This window comes from Larus michahellis, chromosome 15, assembly GCF_964199755.1.
Source record: "Larus michahellis chromosome 15, bLarMic1.1, whole genome shotgun sequence".
NCBI lineage: Eukaryota > Metazoa > Chordata > Aves > Charadriiformes > Laridae > Larus > Larus michahellis.
Window position 1 is genome coordinate 9285892 of NC_133910.1, and position 15848 is coordinate 9301739.

The 15848-nt window shown below is 40.9% G+C and overlaps 1 protein-coding gene across 11 annotated transcripts in view; it reads right to left on the reverse strand.

Annotated features, from left to right (window-relative positions):
* Positions 1 to 15848, reverse strand: part of SCAI (suppressor of cancer cell invasion) — a 44044-nt gene that overhangs the window by 9254 nt on the left and 18942 nt on the right. For all 11 annotated transcript variants that reach the window (XM_074608351.1, XM_074608359.1, XM_074608350.1 and 8 more), the window contains 11 exons: positions 12759 to 12854; positions 12046 to 12132; positions 11374 to 11472; positions 9978 to 10074; positions 8477 to 8575; positions 7258 to 7410; positions 6327 to 6428; positions 5434 to 5535; positions 3722 to 3800; positions 1488 to 1587; positions 949 to 1030 (listed from right to left, as the gene is read on the reverse strand). In XM_074608351.1, coding sequence (XP_074464452.1) covers positions 949 to 1030; positions 1488 to 1587; positions 3722 to 3800; positions 5434 to 5535; positions 6327 to 6428; positions 7258 to 7410; positions 8477 to 8575; positions 9978 to 10074; positions 11374 to 11472; positions 12046 to 12132; positions 12759 to 12854 — 1096 coding nt within the window. The remainder of the gene's footprint in view (positions 1 to 948; positions 1031 to 1487; positions 1588 to 3721; positions 3801 to 5433; positions 5536 to 6326; positions 6429 to 7257; positions 7411 to 8476; positions 8576 to 9977; positions 10075 to 11373; positions 11473 to 12045; positions 12133 to 12758; positions 12855 to 15848) is intronic.

The following is a 15848-nucleotide window of genomic DNA, read 5'->3' on the forward strand; positions in this document are numbered from 1 at the left end:
CGTTACTGAGACTGTCAGGTGAAAGTTCCCTGCCTCAATACAGAACTGTTCTGAATCATCCTGATCACGGATTTGGAACCTCTGGCTGGCTAACAAGTGCCTCTATAAGAAATGACACAGGCTGTGGATACCGAAGAAGGAACAAGTACATCTGGCCACTAGACGTCCCTGTTCCTCCTCTGAAACGCAGCTGTGAGCGTTCACTCTTCTCACTGCACATAATGGAGCTATAAAAAGGAAGACGTAAGGAAGTGGTACTTTCCCCAGATATAGCACATTCTTAATATTCTATTCATAAATGAAATAAATGTCGGAATTCTCCCCAGATGCAAGTGGCAACTGAGACTGCCTGCGTCTGCATTACCTGCCCTGCAGACTCCCAAAGGGATTGGCCACGGAGCAATTCTACTGTGTGGCCAGAGCACCCTAGGAAGGGGGCTCACCGCCCAAGCATATACCACTCTACAGTTACACTGGATCCTAATTTGAGTCTTGTTATTGCCTTGGTTCAGATACTTTTCAGACACAGACACCCCGTGTTTTATAAGATCAGGCTCAATGCTTTGACTCCTTTCTGTTGCTTAAAAGCAACTGAGTGTTGGATGACTGGAAAAAAAAAAAGCACATTAGTTATCTCCCTCCCCCACGCACACACACCAAGATTTGTCTTTGGTATATAACAAAAATAAACCTCCCACCAGAGACCTTGGAAATCTTGAACTTTTTTTCCCTCCAGGAGGATTTATTATTTTCCAATGAGCGGCTGTTCATGTGCTTCTCCTTCTTGTTCCTATTCATAGGATCAGATCCTGACTAGCATGCACAACCTCAAAAGAAAAGAAAGACTGAATACAAACTGTTTAAAAAAAATAGCCCATTAAAAGTGTAAGCTAACTAGGGGTTGACACTGTAACCTATCATACCAGTAGCAGCCTTCAAGAGCCTTACCTTATAGGCAACACTGTTTGAAGAGTCCACAATGATGAAGAGGGGCTTTCTGGTGAAAGGGTAGAGATCTCCAGGGTGAAGACTGAAAAGACAAAGGGACGCTTCACAGAGCGCTGGAACTGCTGCAGAGCTGTGACAGCGCACACGTGTCCCAGACACCCAGCTGCCCACAGCCAGACCAAAAGCAAGCACATTCCTCGCGCCCCCATCCTCAGATTCATCCTCAGAGAAAAACTGCCAAACTAATTCTGTATTCTCTATAATATGGGCTATTGGACTTCTCATTAGCTTTTTCCCAACAAGAGATGTTTATGTTCTTGAGAAGTCATCCACCATTAATTTGAAGTTTTCCAGTAATAAAGAATTCACGTTAAGTCATCATTTAGAGTTGCATATTCATTTATAATTGTTCACCTTCAAGCCAATCTGCATTATGATGTCCTGCACGAAAGAGTCTGAATTCAAGAGGCTTTGATGCATTTTTCTCTATTAAAGACAAATTCTTTTGAATTTGCAGTTGTCACACACGTGAGACTCACCAGTGCATCTCCTTGTAAGATTGGTTTCGCTTGTGGATAGCATCCCCATTTATAATGTCCCGGTTGCTATTTGTCAGGACACCACCAAAATCATAGGGACCTACACATGGCAAAAAGAAAGCTAAAATTAGCAGAGGGAATTCACCTCTGTTCAGGATTTAACGATTATATGAAAGGGAGGAAGAAACTACAAATCCCAGAAAAGTGAGTGAATCTGAACTAGTGAAGTTGTAAGGAGAGGATGGAGGAATGCGGAGACTTCACTAACTACATATCCAATTTTATGCATTCTTAGGAGTTTCAGGATCTATCAAATAGAAGCAAGCAATCCAACTTCCTAACTTCTAATTTATTTATTTGCTATTTATCCACAAACAAAATACAAAAGATCCAAATATTGGCTCCTGTTACACTACATAGCAAAAAGATTAAAACCCATTACACATTTCATACAGGAAAATCAATACCTTTGTAAAATTACTATATGAGTTAGCATATTCTAGATTCAGAATTTGGTCAAAAAATAAGGCTAAATCAATCAAAACGCCTGTGGCCTCTCAGAATAGATACAACACTGTCATCTGCAGTTATAACACTGCAGGGGGGAGAGACAGAGCTCAGAGAATGAATATGCGCTCGATACTCTTAGAAAGGACAAAACAGTTTTAAGCAGATTTCAAATCTGCAGTAAAGGTTTATTTTTTTTAAGATTTCACATACAGAATTCACAATTTTTAAATGCACACAGCCTGGACACGTGTTCCTAAGGTAAGCTAAAGAAATACTCTGCAAAGTTTGCACAATCGAGCTACCCACCCAACTGTCTGATGGACAGCAAAGATTAAAGTAATGGCTATAAAAAAAAAAAGCAAATCCCCTACAAAAAAATGCATTAATGATACCAGGGAATATTTCTGCCATTGATGTGCGGATGAAATGTCACTAACGTTAGTAAAATAAAGTATTAGGATTTCCTCATTCTGTTACACATTTGCAGAGTTGGTTGACCCGTATTTGGCCACCAAATGCAATTTTTTCAGGTTTGGATACATAAGACACCTTTCCAGTTTAAGGGAAGCTTTGGGAACACAAAATTAGGAACAGAACATACATTAATTTAGCACCATTACAAATGTCTTGCGTGATCTGTCAAACACAAATGGTTTACAGGCAATAAACAGGGCAAGTTGCAGCTGCTCTCCCTTTTAATAAGGTAGAAGTTTTCGGTCTGTGCAGACTACACTACCTTATTAAAAGAATGCAGTCGTTATGGGATTCAGTTAATGAGAACTGAAGCCTGACTACGCAGCTCTTCAGCTGACACAGCCTGGATGCCTCTACAGCAAGGTATTAAGCTGAAACAATACAGGCAGTGAAGTGGACGTAACACAGGCTTTAAAGAACAGGGGTTAGTTAGAACCTGTCACCAAGTTGCAGCAAAAAGTAAAATGTTAAAAGCATTTAAAAAAAATCACTGCCACAATTCAAAGCTGACAGGGATTTTTTTTTTTCCTTTAACATTTTGAGTGCTCTACAAATCATGCATTGGGGTGGACAAGGCATGCATCTTATAAAGGAATGCAAGTCTCAAACAGATGAGGCGTGTACAATATTTAGGATGTTAAAAACTTTTTTTTTTTCCTTAAATTATATAAACAGATCTTTTGACTGTGTTTGCTTCAGCCAACCAGTTTTCAGCTTTCAGATTGCAGCTGCATCCAAATATTCTGCTAGGTTGCAAAGAACAGGAGGATGAGGTGAGGGGAATTGTCAAGAATCATGAGAAGGGCTTGAATTGTCAGGCTAACAAGCGTGCAAATAGACCAGTCCCTGCAGACGCTTCAGCCCTTTTACCACCCATCTCCTGACCATTTGTTCTTGTAGTTTTGGAGATTGGAAAGAATCACGAAGTGGCAGTCAGCCGTTTTATTAACTTTGCACTGATGCATCAACTGAGCCACGTGGTCTTCAAAATTGGTGAAGCTTTTAATACTTCGGATGCATCAAAAACTGGATATGCCATTTGAAAAGGTCTCAGGTTAATGCAGACTAATTAAAAGACGCAGAATGAACTACTGTTTGGGGGGAAAAAAGGCTATCTTACTAAGCAGACAGGAGAATAAAATTGACTTGTCTTTTAAAAGGAGTTTTGTGACATCTTTCTTGGTCACTTGTCCTGGAACATAAAGAGAATTCAAGCCCTGTTCATGACAGGGAGCATTCCTTTATTGTACCTTCACTATCCGAACGACCTGATGGAAACACGCCCGTGGCAGACAAGTAAATCAGCAGTACACTGTTTGCAGGCAGCTCCTGAAAGTCAAATAGAGAGAAAAGCGGCAAGGGAAAAAAATGCGTAAGTTTATTTTAATATTCAATCATTATCTTCATAAATATGTGGTCATTTAAGATTGGGCTACTCCTGCCTCTGGCTTCCCTATTCTTCATATGTGTATGTACAGTTCCCTACCACAAACACCCCTTCAAATAGACACAGACAAAAATGGAAACCGATGATATGTTCCTACGTCTTTTCCCCACACAGACCTCTAGGCTGATAGTAGAGGTTTAAGCAGCACTAAAAAAGCACCTGCATCCACACAGACTCTCTGACTGCCTAGCCAGACCTGAGGCTTTCCAGGACCCATGCAGACCCGAACTCCCCAACAGTTCAGGAGCCTAAAGGAAGTTCTTTGTTTCCAAATACCCCAGAGTCTGCAACATCTGCCTCTTCCCTGACCCTTCTCAGCTGGACAACAAGCACAACACACCCAGGTCTCCATACAGACCCGTAAAAGAAATCTATTTTCCACCTCTGTAATGAGCTGTTTGCATGAGGAAACAGATGCTTTTAATTTGTGCAAAAGGCTGAGGATACAGGCACCCAAAATTCTTAGTAAGGACGCACTTCCTTCACCTCACCACTTGTTTCTCCCCAGTTGTTTCTTGAAACAAACTGAAACTTGTTTCTTTATAGGATTCATATTCTGGTTTTACTACTAAATCCTAAGTTGCTGACTTCTACAGCCATAATTAAGCACAACGAACCTAACAGCTTTACTAAATTAAGTACAACAACTGTATTTAAAAAGATCTACAAACGTATGGACTATTTACATGGAAGAGTGCAGTGGTTAATGAAATAAGACAGGCAGATAAAAATACAGCACGTGCAGGAGAGAGCTACAATTCTAATGGGACACAGAACTGCAAAGCTCCCCAGCATATCCAGTGCTCAAGAGCCGCGGTCTCCCGACATACTGCCCTGCCTTTGGGTGTCTTTGGCACAACAGGAAGTAGAAGAACACTCTTAAGATTTTTCTGTTCTCCAGATCTCTTATCTCAAGAAATATTTCCTATATAATATATATGTACAGGAAATAGATAAACTTCATATAAGAAACAATTATTTTTTATATATATATAAGCATATATACATGTAAAAAATATAAATGTCTATATATATATAGGCGTGTGTATCTACACACACACAAATAAAATTACTGGATAAGATTAAACCATATGCAACTATTGCACTGCAGCCCATTATTTATGCTTCCCATAGCATTGCCACGCACCACTCTCGACACCAGACAGCCCGTGCTGAGACCACTTGCACAGGAGCTGCTCAAGCTCCGCTTTGAAGACGGTTGTGTTTTAGCAATGACGTAACAACTGCTGTATAACAGCAAGCTGGGTTTCTGTCTTAAAATGATTTTTTTTTATTTTTCCCTTAACAGCAGTCAACAGATTTGCCTTTATTATACAAATTACACATATCTATAATTTTTCCATCCTCTCTGAAGATCATATTGAACATTTTAAGAAGGCAAAAAAGGCTTCATTTTCTTGAAGCATAAAAGATTATCTCAACCACATTTTATTCAGTGTCACATACCATTCTGTTTATTTTTCTATTACAAATAAATTCACCAATTTCACAAACCTTAAATGATGCTGCTAAAAATGTATACAGCTGGCTAAAAGTTGGTTTATAAAGTAGATATTTATGAGGGTTTTCCCGCCTGGCTGGTTTCTCCGTTGACTCCTGTTAAAAAAAGACAAACAAAACAGAACACAAAAAAACAACAATTGGATATTACCAAAGCATTTTCATAAGCCTCTAAGTTTGTATTTATTAGAATGTTCATCTTCAACATACTTCCCACACAAACGGGCTACCCCTAGTGCATTTCCTACTGCATGGTAAAGCCCGATGCACAGTGTTTGAACCAGAACTTTATATTATCCCTCATTTAAATTTGTTACCTAAATCTTTCTTACTCTCTAAAGCATCACGCAAGAAAAGAGTGAAGAAAGTCATTTCTCATCTCAGTTAAATAAATGAAAATCTACATATTTCCTTTTGCCTCAAGACAGAATATTTTTTATGCTTTCTCTGAAGGGGGTCAACTTTCAGATGACTTAGTGAGCGGATGGACTTATCTGGCTGCATGGCTGCTAGAGTGAAAACAAAGGAAGGGGGGAGCGTATATGGATAAGGACGGGCACGGCATCCCTTCAGCAGTACCCCCGCTAGAGCAATCTAAGCCATTTGTGAAACGATGCCCAAATAGTCATTTCTGCTATTTTTTTTCTACTGTTGAAGGTTTGCTAAGGAGAAAAAAAAAGAAGGACGAAAAAAAAAAAAGACATTACTAGGATCAAACTCCACAGGTCTGAGCTTCTCTTCTCTAACACCCAGTAAGGGTTAGCCCAGCTTTACTAACCTGCTCTGCACAGTGACAGTACTGAAAGAGTGCACCATTTAAAACAAAGCAAACAAACAAAAATACCCAGTTAAGATGTTGCCAGGTTTGTCAGTGAAATGGAGCTTACTTGCATTCCAGGTTTGTTCATTTGTGACGCTAAATTCATTGGTTCTCTTTCAAGTGCTTGTAGCATTCGGAACATATCGATTGTCAACTCGCTGAACTTGACCTACAAAAGAGTCAAACAGTTTATTCTGCCGGATACAGATTAAATAGTATTTTTTTGGAATTATCCAGATAAGAGATTCAACTGCGTACCAGACAGACCACTTTCTGTCTCTCAGGGACCTGTCAGTGTCATCTTGGAATCTCTAAAGACCCATGAAGGACTTTCAGAAGAGCTCAGAGGACAAAATCTATTTATTACTGGTCTACCAGGCCAGCTGACCCTAGTACAGACCCCTGCTTCACAAATTTCAGACTCCTCTGGGGTCAAGTGCTGAAACTACTATGTACTATGAATTTAGAGAAAATCTGAAAATGATACACAAACTGCAGTTTAGATACAAGTCCCTCGCTTACCTGAAAAAAGAGCTCAGAGAGAAGTCATGAAGTCTGTACAACTTCACTATCATCATCATCTAAAAAACCAAGATGTTGAATGTCTTTTGAAAACCCCTTCCTGTTGCAACTGAAGCTGCAACAAGCTGGAGTACGTCATGTGAAAGTCTACGTCAAGCTTTTTCTAGACATACGCCGGAGGCCTCTCATGCTTGAATGTGAAGAATAATACAGTATATGAAAATCAATTGTATCTACTTAATTGACATGATGAATATAAGCAATAAGAGGTCAGCACCACAGGTCTAATATCTCATTTTTAGCTCTTATTTCTTCTGAGAACCTCTTCTTCTTGCTGTCACTGCAAACATCACAATCAAAATATTTTAATATTCACCTCTATTGGAATCTCTGTTGTTAAATCAGAAGGGATGGTCACAGGGAGAAGGACTCTGAACTCCAAAGATACAAACCCAAATCCCTGGAATTTCCTTTACCTGGTTGTTGCAGTTCCCAATAATGAGTGCATCTGCAAGAGCAAGCTGTCCCACTATCATTCCCTGCTCTAGCAACGGAGCTCCTGTTTCAGAAAGCCTGTTAGAGGTGATTACAATGGTGTTGTCATCATTTAAAACCATGACAGGGTCTGCCTAAAAAAACCAACCAGAATAAATCAGGAATTCAAGAAAACATACAGATTTGCAGTCAGAGAGAAGTCCAAAGGTCTTGTCACTTACAGTAAACATTTCACAACTGAGGCAGATTTTTAAAAATTAATTTGCCATACATATATTTGTATGCAGGCTACAGAGCAATGCCTTACCACCTGGAAAAGCAACAGCTCTTAGGGACTGCAAGCAAATACATGGTACAAGCACATGAAGGTACAGGAAATAGAAAAGCAAAGTTCCTCAAATGACATGAACTCTGCTTCAGCTTTTCTCTACCTGAGGAACCAAAGGTCATCAACAACCTTACAAATTCACACAAAAAACTAAACATTCCCACAATACAGAAGAACCCTGCACTATTTTAGTTCACCTTGCCGTCCTAGAAATAAATAGCAAAGGAGATGAGCGAACGATAATGCTGCCATCCATTCTGGAAGTATTTAAATAAATACTTGTGTTACATAGTGACATCTTGTACAAAAGGAGGAAAGTAGAACACTGTCTCATTTGACAGAATAAAAAAAAAAATGTTTTCCTTTTAACAAACTTTAGAAATCGGTCACATTACAGCTATTGTAAGAGACTATCAGTTAAGTGCCATGCTTACACCGTACTTTCCATTACATACTGCTTATGCATTGCCAGTGTAATAGACCAACGAAGTACGCTTTGAAACACAATCAGAACATCAGCAAATTGGACTGGCTTCCACTAGAGTTGCCAGTCTCTCCAAAATATTGACCATGGTAACTGCTGTGCTTTCAATTCCACCATTTTCTGAACACCAAGAGCAAAAATGATCAGGTGACCAAGTGTATCTCAGCTTCGCGCTTCTGTCTTCAAATCATTACGTGACCAGGTCTGACCCTTCAGACACTTTAACAGCTGTCACTGTTACACTACAGTGAAGACAGTTCAATGGTTAAAGTGGACAGGAATGCTGCCCCTGCTTACCACGGAGAGGTGGTGATACAGGAACACTGCAGTGAATAAGTCAGAACATTTGACTTTTAAACTAACAACTAAAAGGGAATCGTATTCTCACCTCAATAAACGCTGCCACTTCCTGAAGAACCAGGTTCCACTCCACTTGATCTTCAGTATTAAAACGATGAGTGTAGTCCTCAATTTCATCTGACAGCTCCTGATGTAAAAAGTTCAGAGACAGACATAGTCACTTCTTAAATTGAGAGATTAACAGGCAGGCAGTAACTTTACAATTTGGTTAGCTGTGCTGGCCTTTAAGAATAATGATAAAAAATAAATTACTTGAGAACATATGCAGCATGCTTATGACTAACATGCCAGCCAAAACGCGCTCTTTCACGAGACAGAATGCCAATGTTAGAGTTTTGGCAATGCAAAGTGTCTTCTAAGTAGGTTCAAATGCAAAGAATATCTGGAGTTAAGTATAACTATCCCACTCACATACTGCTATGTCACTGGTTATTACCATAAGCTATAGATACCAAGGACTCAAATTTCAGCTTACAAGTAACTTTAAATACATTGAGAAAGTGAATGGTATGGGGTTTTTAGCTGCTACTAAGCTAAGCTAGCAGTTCAAGTCAGCTCAGACACAGACAGCAATGCAGCCTACACAAAACTGTCAATCCCAGGAGCTGCTCGCAGCAAGGTTGTTGGAGGGTCTGGGAAGCATATGCTGGCAGGAGCAGCAGGCGCTTCCTTTGCTGCAGTTAAAGGGTCCCTCCCTGTCTAGGCTGCAGATAGTGGAATATTTTTCTTGGTGTTCAAACAATGCTATCAGATTATTTGAGTTTAAAGTGTCATTATTAAATGTCTGATTCACAGAGGACATTCACTATGTTGGATGTCACATATAGTAGAAAAGCAATGATGAACATTGGCCTGTACTCTATTTGTTGTACCTAACGACTTGTTTTTACGGGCATTCAGCGCTTTACTCCCACAGCAGAGCCATATGCAGATCCAGCCTCTCCAACTTCATAATATTAGCAAGGCTTAATTTGGATGGGTCTCTGGAAGGTGCAGGATGTGTTCTAGACACGGGACAGAGTAATAGCAGTTTGGAAGGGAAGAGAAATAAGCTCAACATCAAGCTAGGAGACACTGGCTTTCCAAGCACCAGTGTGTCATGAAGACTTGCTGGGGGAAGTTCCACTGATGTCTTAAATCCACTACAGGAATAAAGATGTACTCAGAGTTAGCAGATTATCCCCACATTTTCAGATTAATAACATGCATCTTACAATTTATTCCTAAGTATATAAATTTATAAAGTTTTTCTCTAGCCAAATGTTGCCACCATACTGAATCTTTCCATAGCTCTAGCCATATTAGTCCTTCCTCCTGTGGCATCCAACAATACAATCAATTAAATGAGGGGAGGAGAAAAAAAAAAAAAAGAAAGAAAAGCTATGCCGCAGCAGCAGCTAACATCACAGATCTAATGAGTGGTACTTCAACTGAAATAGACTATATTACGGATTCCTTAATTAGGAGAAAAGCCCTGAATAACTAGCAACCTCCCACCCCTTCGCACCTTTATCCTCATTTTAACATACCTTTACAAGATCCTTTACAACATCCATTTTGTTGAGCAAGAGACAAACCACTATAAACCTTGCATAGTAACGCAGCTTCTTCACCACTAATTCAGGCCTAAACACAACAACAAAAACACCACAGCCAAATTGGAGATTAAAATAGAACATAGGGAGGTAACAGGGGTAAGGGAGAGGAGGAGTTTAAGACCAGAGCAAGGCTGAACTCTCCGCACATTAAGAGTTCTAACTGAACTCTCATGGAGATCAATAGCTACCTGGCTGCTTAGAGGTTTATTTAAAATTGAGTACAGGGACATAAAATATACATCAAGAAAGCCACAGCCTCCCCCTTCCCCGCTGTCTCCTTATGTGGGAACAGGCACGGGAGCCAGATATAACTGCTGGCTCTTCAAGCCTTTTGAGAGCTCATGGGCACTATCTGACCCCACTGCATCGCACGAGAATCACAGCGGGCTCAGAGCTCACCCACTCGCGACAACTTAGAGATCTGCAAGTCAGCATAGCCCATAAGTACTCATCCAGTTCGAAAATCTTCCGGCAGCATCTAGAAACATGCTTGGTCAATCCTACCTTGTCAGAAACAGCTCAAGCACTCAGACTGAAATTGGGAGATTTTTAGCAGAGAAGATAATAGGATCAACAGATACCAGAACAGAGCAGGGAAACTTTAATTTTTTGTGGCACACAGGTGTATTTAGACATCAGCAAGACTAGAGATGTGCAATTAGTTTAAGTCCAGACATCCTTGAACGCTTGTCAGGAAACTCCCTAACCATCTGCATTTATCTTGATGATGACTTCAGATGAGTTCTTCTTTACTTCAATGGGGGAAGCCAGGTTTACTGGCTAGAATGAGAGATCAGGATCCAGAACTGAGTTCTTTACCTATTCTTATTTATATCTGTCTATGCTCTTGGCAGGCAGCACATTTTCTGCACTGCCACCACACAGCCCTGCTTTGTGTCCCTTTCTCAGTATAGTTATGCCTCCTGAAGCTCTTGGACCATGTACCAGGCAGTTACAGAGGGCTGTTGTACTGCAGTACTGATGTTCCCCTGAAAAGCCTGATTAGACTCAAATAGGTTCCTCCTCTTCAGCCCAGCTGACCTACCTTCCAGTCACAGCATTCTAGGTCCCAGCACTGATGCTGCTCAGGACTCAAAATGACAAAAATTTGGGGCTAACAGCTTTCTAGCCAGGCCCAGATAATAGAATATTCCTCCAGTCCTACAGCAAACCTCTTACTGAGGTTTTTAATCATGGCAGTAGCATTATAAGAAACTTCCTTCAACAATGCTAATTTTATCCCAGTTACGCTCCTACAGTTTATAGTTATTTGCTGCTTTCATACACCGTTCAAGTCTTAAAAACAAAGGCGTTCATTCAGACATACCTGTCTTCTTTGTTGACTTGTGAGTAGTATGACCTCTGCCTAATTGCTGAATAGAAGGAGAAAGCTTCATTGAGATAGCTGGTTTCTGAAGTGCGCAAACTGCAGAGGAAGAATCAGATTAGCTCAGTGCTTCAGATGGAAATCCATGCCAAACCCTCCCTTCCTGCCCCCTCAACCATCTTGTGCATCAATGGCAAAACTCCCTCCTCAAGTAATATTGCATGAAAGCCAGACTCTCATTCTTTGTGCCTGCTGGGAAGACAGATTTCAGAGCTTGGATTCCATTTCAGATAACAACCAAATCTGCCCATCTTGTACCCACACGTACAGGTGACAGGTTAATTCAAAGTTTAAAGGAACATTAAGCTTCCAAACATGTAAATCACACTTTTGCACAAGAGTCAAATGCAGCACGTGTGGAAGACTTCGAGATGCTTTTGAGGCAGGAGGTCAGTCCTTAGGCAGTACCAATGTGACGAGCAATGTGGGATGGGGCTCACAGGTGCCCTCCTCTGCAGCACCCCCATGCAGTCCCAAGGGCCTTCTCATTCAGAGACAGGCATCATGAATCGACCGATACATTGATTTCTCCTGACTGAGTATCCAGATGGTTGGCATGGAGCTGCCACTAACACCGATTCCACTACTGAATCCTTTTCTGTGCTTACTTACTAATAATGGTAATAGAGCTGCCCAATCTTGGAAGCAATTTCCCCAATTTGCCACCGCTTCAACCCATACCGATTGTCCAATACTTGTCTATTTCGCAAGAGAGAAAAGAAAGATTAAAAGGCATTCCAGAATTTCTCAGAACATCACACCAGACAAGACAAAGAGCCATTGTAGGGCCAAATTCAGCTTTCATTCCTGGTGTGGCATTCCCAGTAGCAGTCCCTCACAGAGCCAAGGGCACCGCACACACACACCAGAACAAGGACCATTTATCTTGCATAAACTTGCAAGAGCTAGACATAAGTATGTTGCAAGAAACACACACACCAAAAGGTCACAACTTCCCAGGAGAACACTCAGGCTATGCAGCCAAGGTAAGGTGTGAAAGATTGGAGCCCACGCTGCAGCAAGACGCTTCACACCATTCCAGATGGGTTCTGCACTGCAGAAGCCATCATCCCAGCTTCTCCTTGGGAATATATCACAGCAACATGCATTCAAATACAGCAAAAGCTTTTGGTAAAAAAGTCACACTGAAAATTCTGCAACATTTTAATTCATTAGACTGTGAGCGCTAGAGGAAGTGACTATTCCCTCCCTTCACGCTTGAATAACACAGTGAAATCTCAATCTTAACTGGGGCCCCTAGGCATACCAGAGATTAAAGTTGCACTTAAATCCACAGAACACGTCTGCCTACAGCATCCCCTTACCGATGTTGCTGTTGAAACTTCCAGAGTTTGGTGTAAACGTCAAATGTTCGCCCAAAATAGGATTGCCACTGCTTTTGCCCATACTGAGGTAAATCCCTGCAACAGAGAAGTGACAAATGCAGAGTTACAGAGCAGATTCCAGTCCGTCCAGCGTGACAGCAGCGTATTTGTGCCAGTGTCAGAATAGACTTCAAATGCTTTATAACTCTGCCTGCACCCAGAACCACAAGAACCATGATTCCTGTAGTTTCCCAAAACCTGCTGTTGCTGGAATCCGCAAGGAAGTCCTCTCTAGCTTGTAGGAAGTACATGTATCAAGATCTGACCTTAGTATACATAAAAACATGCCACAGGCCAGACAGCATATTCATTTAACGCCTACAAGAAAAGACTGCATATGCATATGTATGAGAAAGAAGTGTGTATTGGGGGGAGGAAGAAATTCTTCAGTGCTGTCTCCTAATTATTGCTTCCTACTTCCAGACGAATTCTCTAGTCACTTTCCAAATGCAAAAGGATTAAAGTTATCAGTGTTAACAAAGGTCCCATGCATTTTGGAAATCTTCTGAGTGATTGCCTACATTTAATCATGGTGCGGGGACACAGAGAGCCAGCATCTCAAACTGCCTGAGCTCTGCAGGTTCCACGCACAAAATGACGACGCTGTAACATCAAACTGACGGTGTGCAGCTTAACCATAATTTTTTGAAGTAAAACTTTTCCTACTAAGACAATAACTTGGCGTTTCAAATGCAAGAACTGTAATTCAACCACTTATTCAAAGAACAGCAGAATTATTCTAGTTATTTTGGTGTCTATTGCCAGCCAATATCCACGATCCCTAATGCCCTACCCGAGAGCGCTTGTCCAGCTGCGGACTGTCCGTCCCCCTGCACAGACCCCTTATGAAAGCTTTACTCTCCTTCCCCAAAAGATTCAACAAGATGGGTCCTGTCCAACAGCTTCTACCAGTTATACAGGTAGACATTCATTCACTTACAAGTTACAAAGCATATGGTATATTTACAATGTATTTATATGGTATTTATTACGAACATACAACACACTGTACACATGAGCCTGTTCTCTCCAGATGTGCCTGGGATTCTGGAATGGTTGCTCTAACAGGCAGAGGAGCAGCAGATGGAAGCAGTGCTCTCCATGAGCGAGTTCACGAGTCAAGTGATTGGATATGTGCAAAAACATAGGTATTTATGGACAAATACAGTCTAAAGGGCAAAAAGAAATCCATGCTCTCTAACCCCTGTAAACATGCCTTTATCAAGGCTCCTCAATATTAACAGGTTCCCAACAGCAGGAGATGAACAGGCCTGCAAATAATCACTCCAAACAGGAAATGATCATGTTTCTACACGCATTTTTCAACAGGTGATTGAAAACATCTTACTATCTTGCTAAAAGATAAGTAATTTTATGGTTATATGCACAGAGAACTAAATTGGACTCTTAAATATCATAGTAAAAAGAAACCCTACCCAAGAGCAAGCAGAATAATCTAATGGAAATTACTTCATTTAGACTCATCTAGACTGATAATATTTCTTCCTACTCATTAAGGAAATAATCTTTTTTAAATGGATGAGGCTGTTCACTGTGTTTCAGAAACAGACCCTGTAACATCATAGATAAATCAGCTGTCCAAATGTCACCAGGTCAAGCGAGCCCAGGGATGCTCACCGCTGACATTCACTGGCTCCAGTTACATCACCGCCACAATTCCTCCCCCTCCAACTCATAGTGATGTGTCAGAACCTCAGACCTTCTGGTTTTTCATATCAGTCTCCAGTGCAATAAGGTGAGTTAGTCAATCCAGTTCAGATCTGCTTTCACACCTCCAGCCCATTTCCATGCTCTGATATATTTCCCTCCACCTCCACGCCATAACTATGGTGCAGTCCTAAGGATCTCAGCTTTAAAGGGTTGTGCTCTTTTTCCTAACAGAAGGCCGTCACCTGGGAGTTATGTGAATCTTGGACCAAATGTGACAGAGAAGACTGAAACCCCTCAGTCTCACCAAACACACGTTGCTCACAAATCTGCACTACAGCTGATTCAAAGGAGATATACAGCTCTGCAAGTGGAAGTGGAACAGCTTTTTCAAGACAGCATAATCTCTCCTTTCATTCAAGAATGATTTCTTCAGGGAATGCTCTCTCAAATCACTGTGCTGGTTAACATACCATCCAACACTCAGTCTTCTGCAGAACGGCACAGAAAAGCAGCATTTTCCACTTCCAAGGCTGGGAGGTCGAGCCTAAGGGAAACCCCACCTTTTGGAAGCCATGCCGTGTCCTCCGGAGGAGTACGACAGGCAAAGCAGCACACTACGATTTCCAGAGCCACGTACCGGCATATTTCTACTAACTGTAATTGCTTTAACAGCACCCTAGGTAGAAAAGGAAATTAATATTCCTTTGCTCATCAGCCAACTGTACTTCCCACACAGCTTGAAGGGACCGAGCTTAGTTGCTACATGTAAAATGAATCCGTTATCAGCTATGACTCTTACCAGCCTGGAAAACCATTCCAGTACTTGCTGCTGCTATTCTATGAAGATGCCAAGGAATCTGGGCAGGATTTTACAAGAAAAAAAAAAAATCCTCTCAAACTTGCAATTGGCTGCTCAACATCTTGGAACGTACTTTGGTGCAGTGAAGGGTACACAGGAGTATAAACATGTGCTTCAGGGCACCAACATCTTCATCCAAACATAGGTTGATACAAATGCGTGCAAATATTAAGCATTTGCTGCAACGACTGATTCATCACTTTCTATTGTTGTAAGAGATGTAAACATTTTAGCTAAACAAAAGAAGTTAAGAAACTGTCCAAACACATGCCTAAGATGTTGCAAGCTTTGATATAGCAAGAGGTAGTGTTAAATTTAATTAGCACATTCACAAGTTTCAATGTTAAAAAAAATAGTGAATACAAATATAAAACAACACTAAAATGGATAGTTTAAAAAAGATAATAAAAATCCAAGTTCAATGACACAAACTTAAAGAATGACTGAATTAGCAGGTTGACTCAAAGAACCCTACTAGTAGTAAAGTGGGTTTTCTAGGC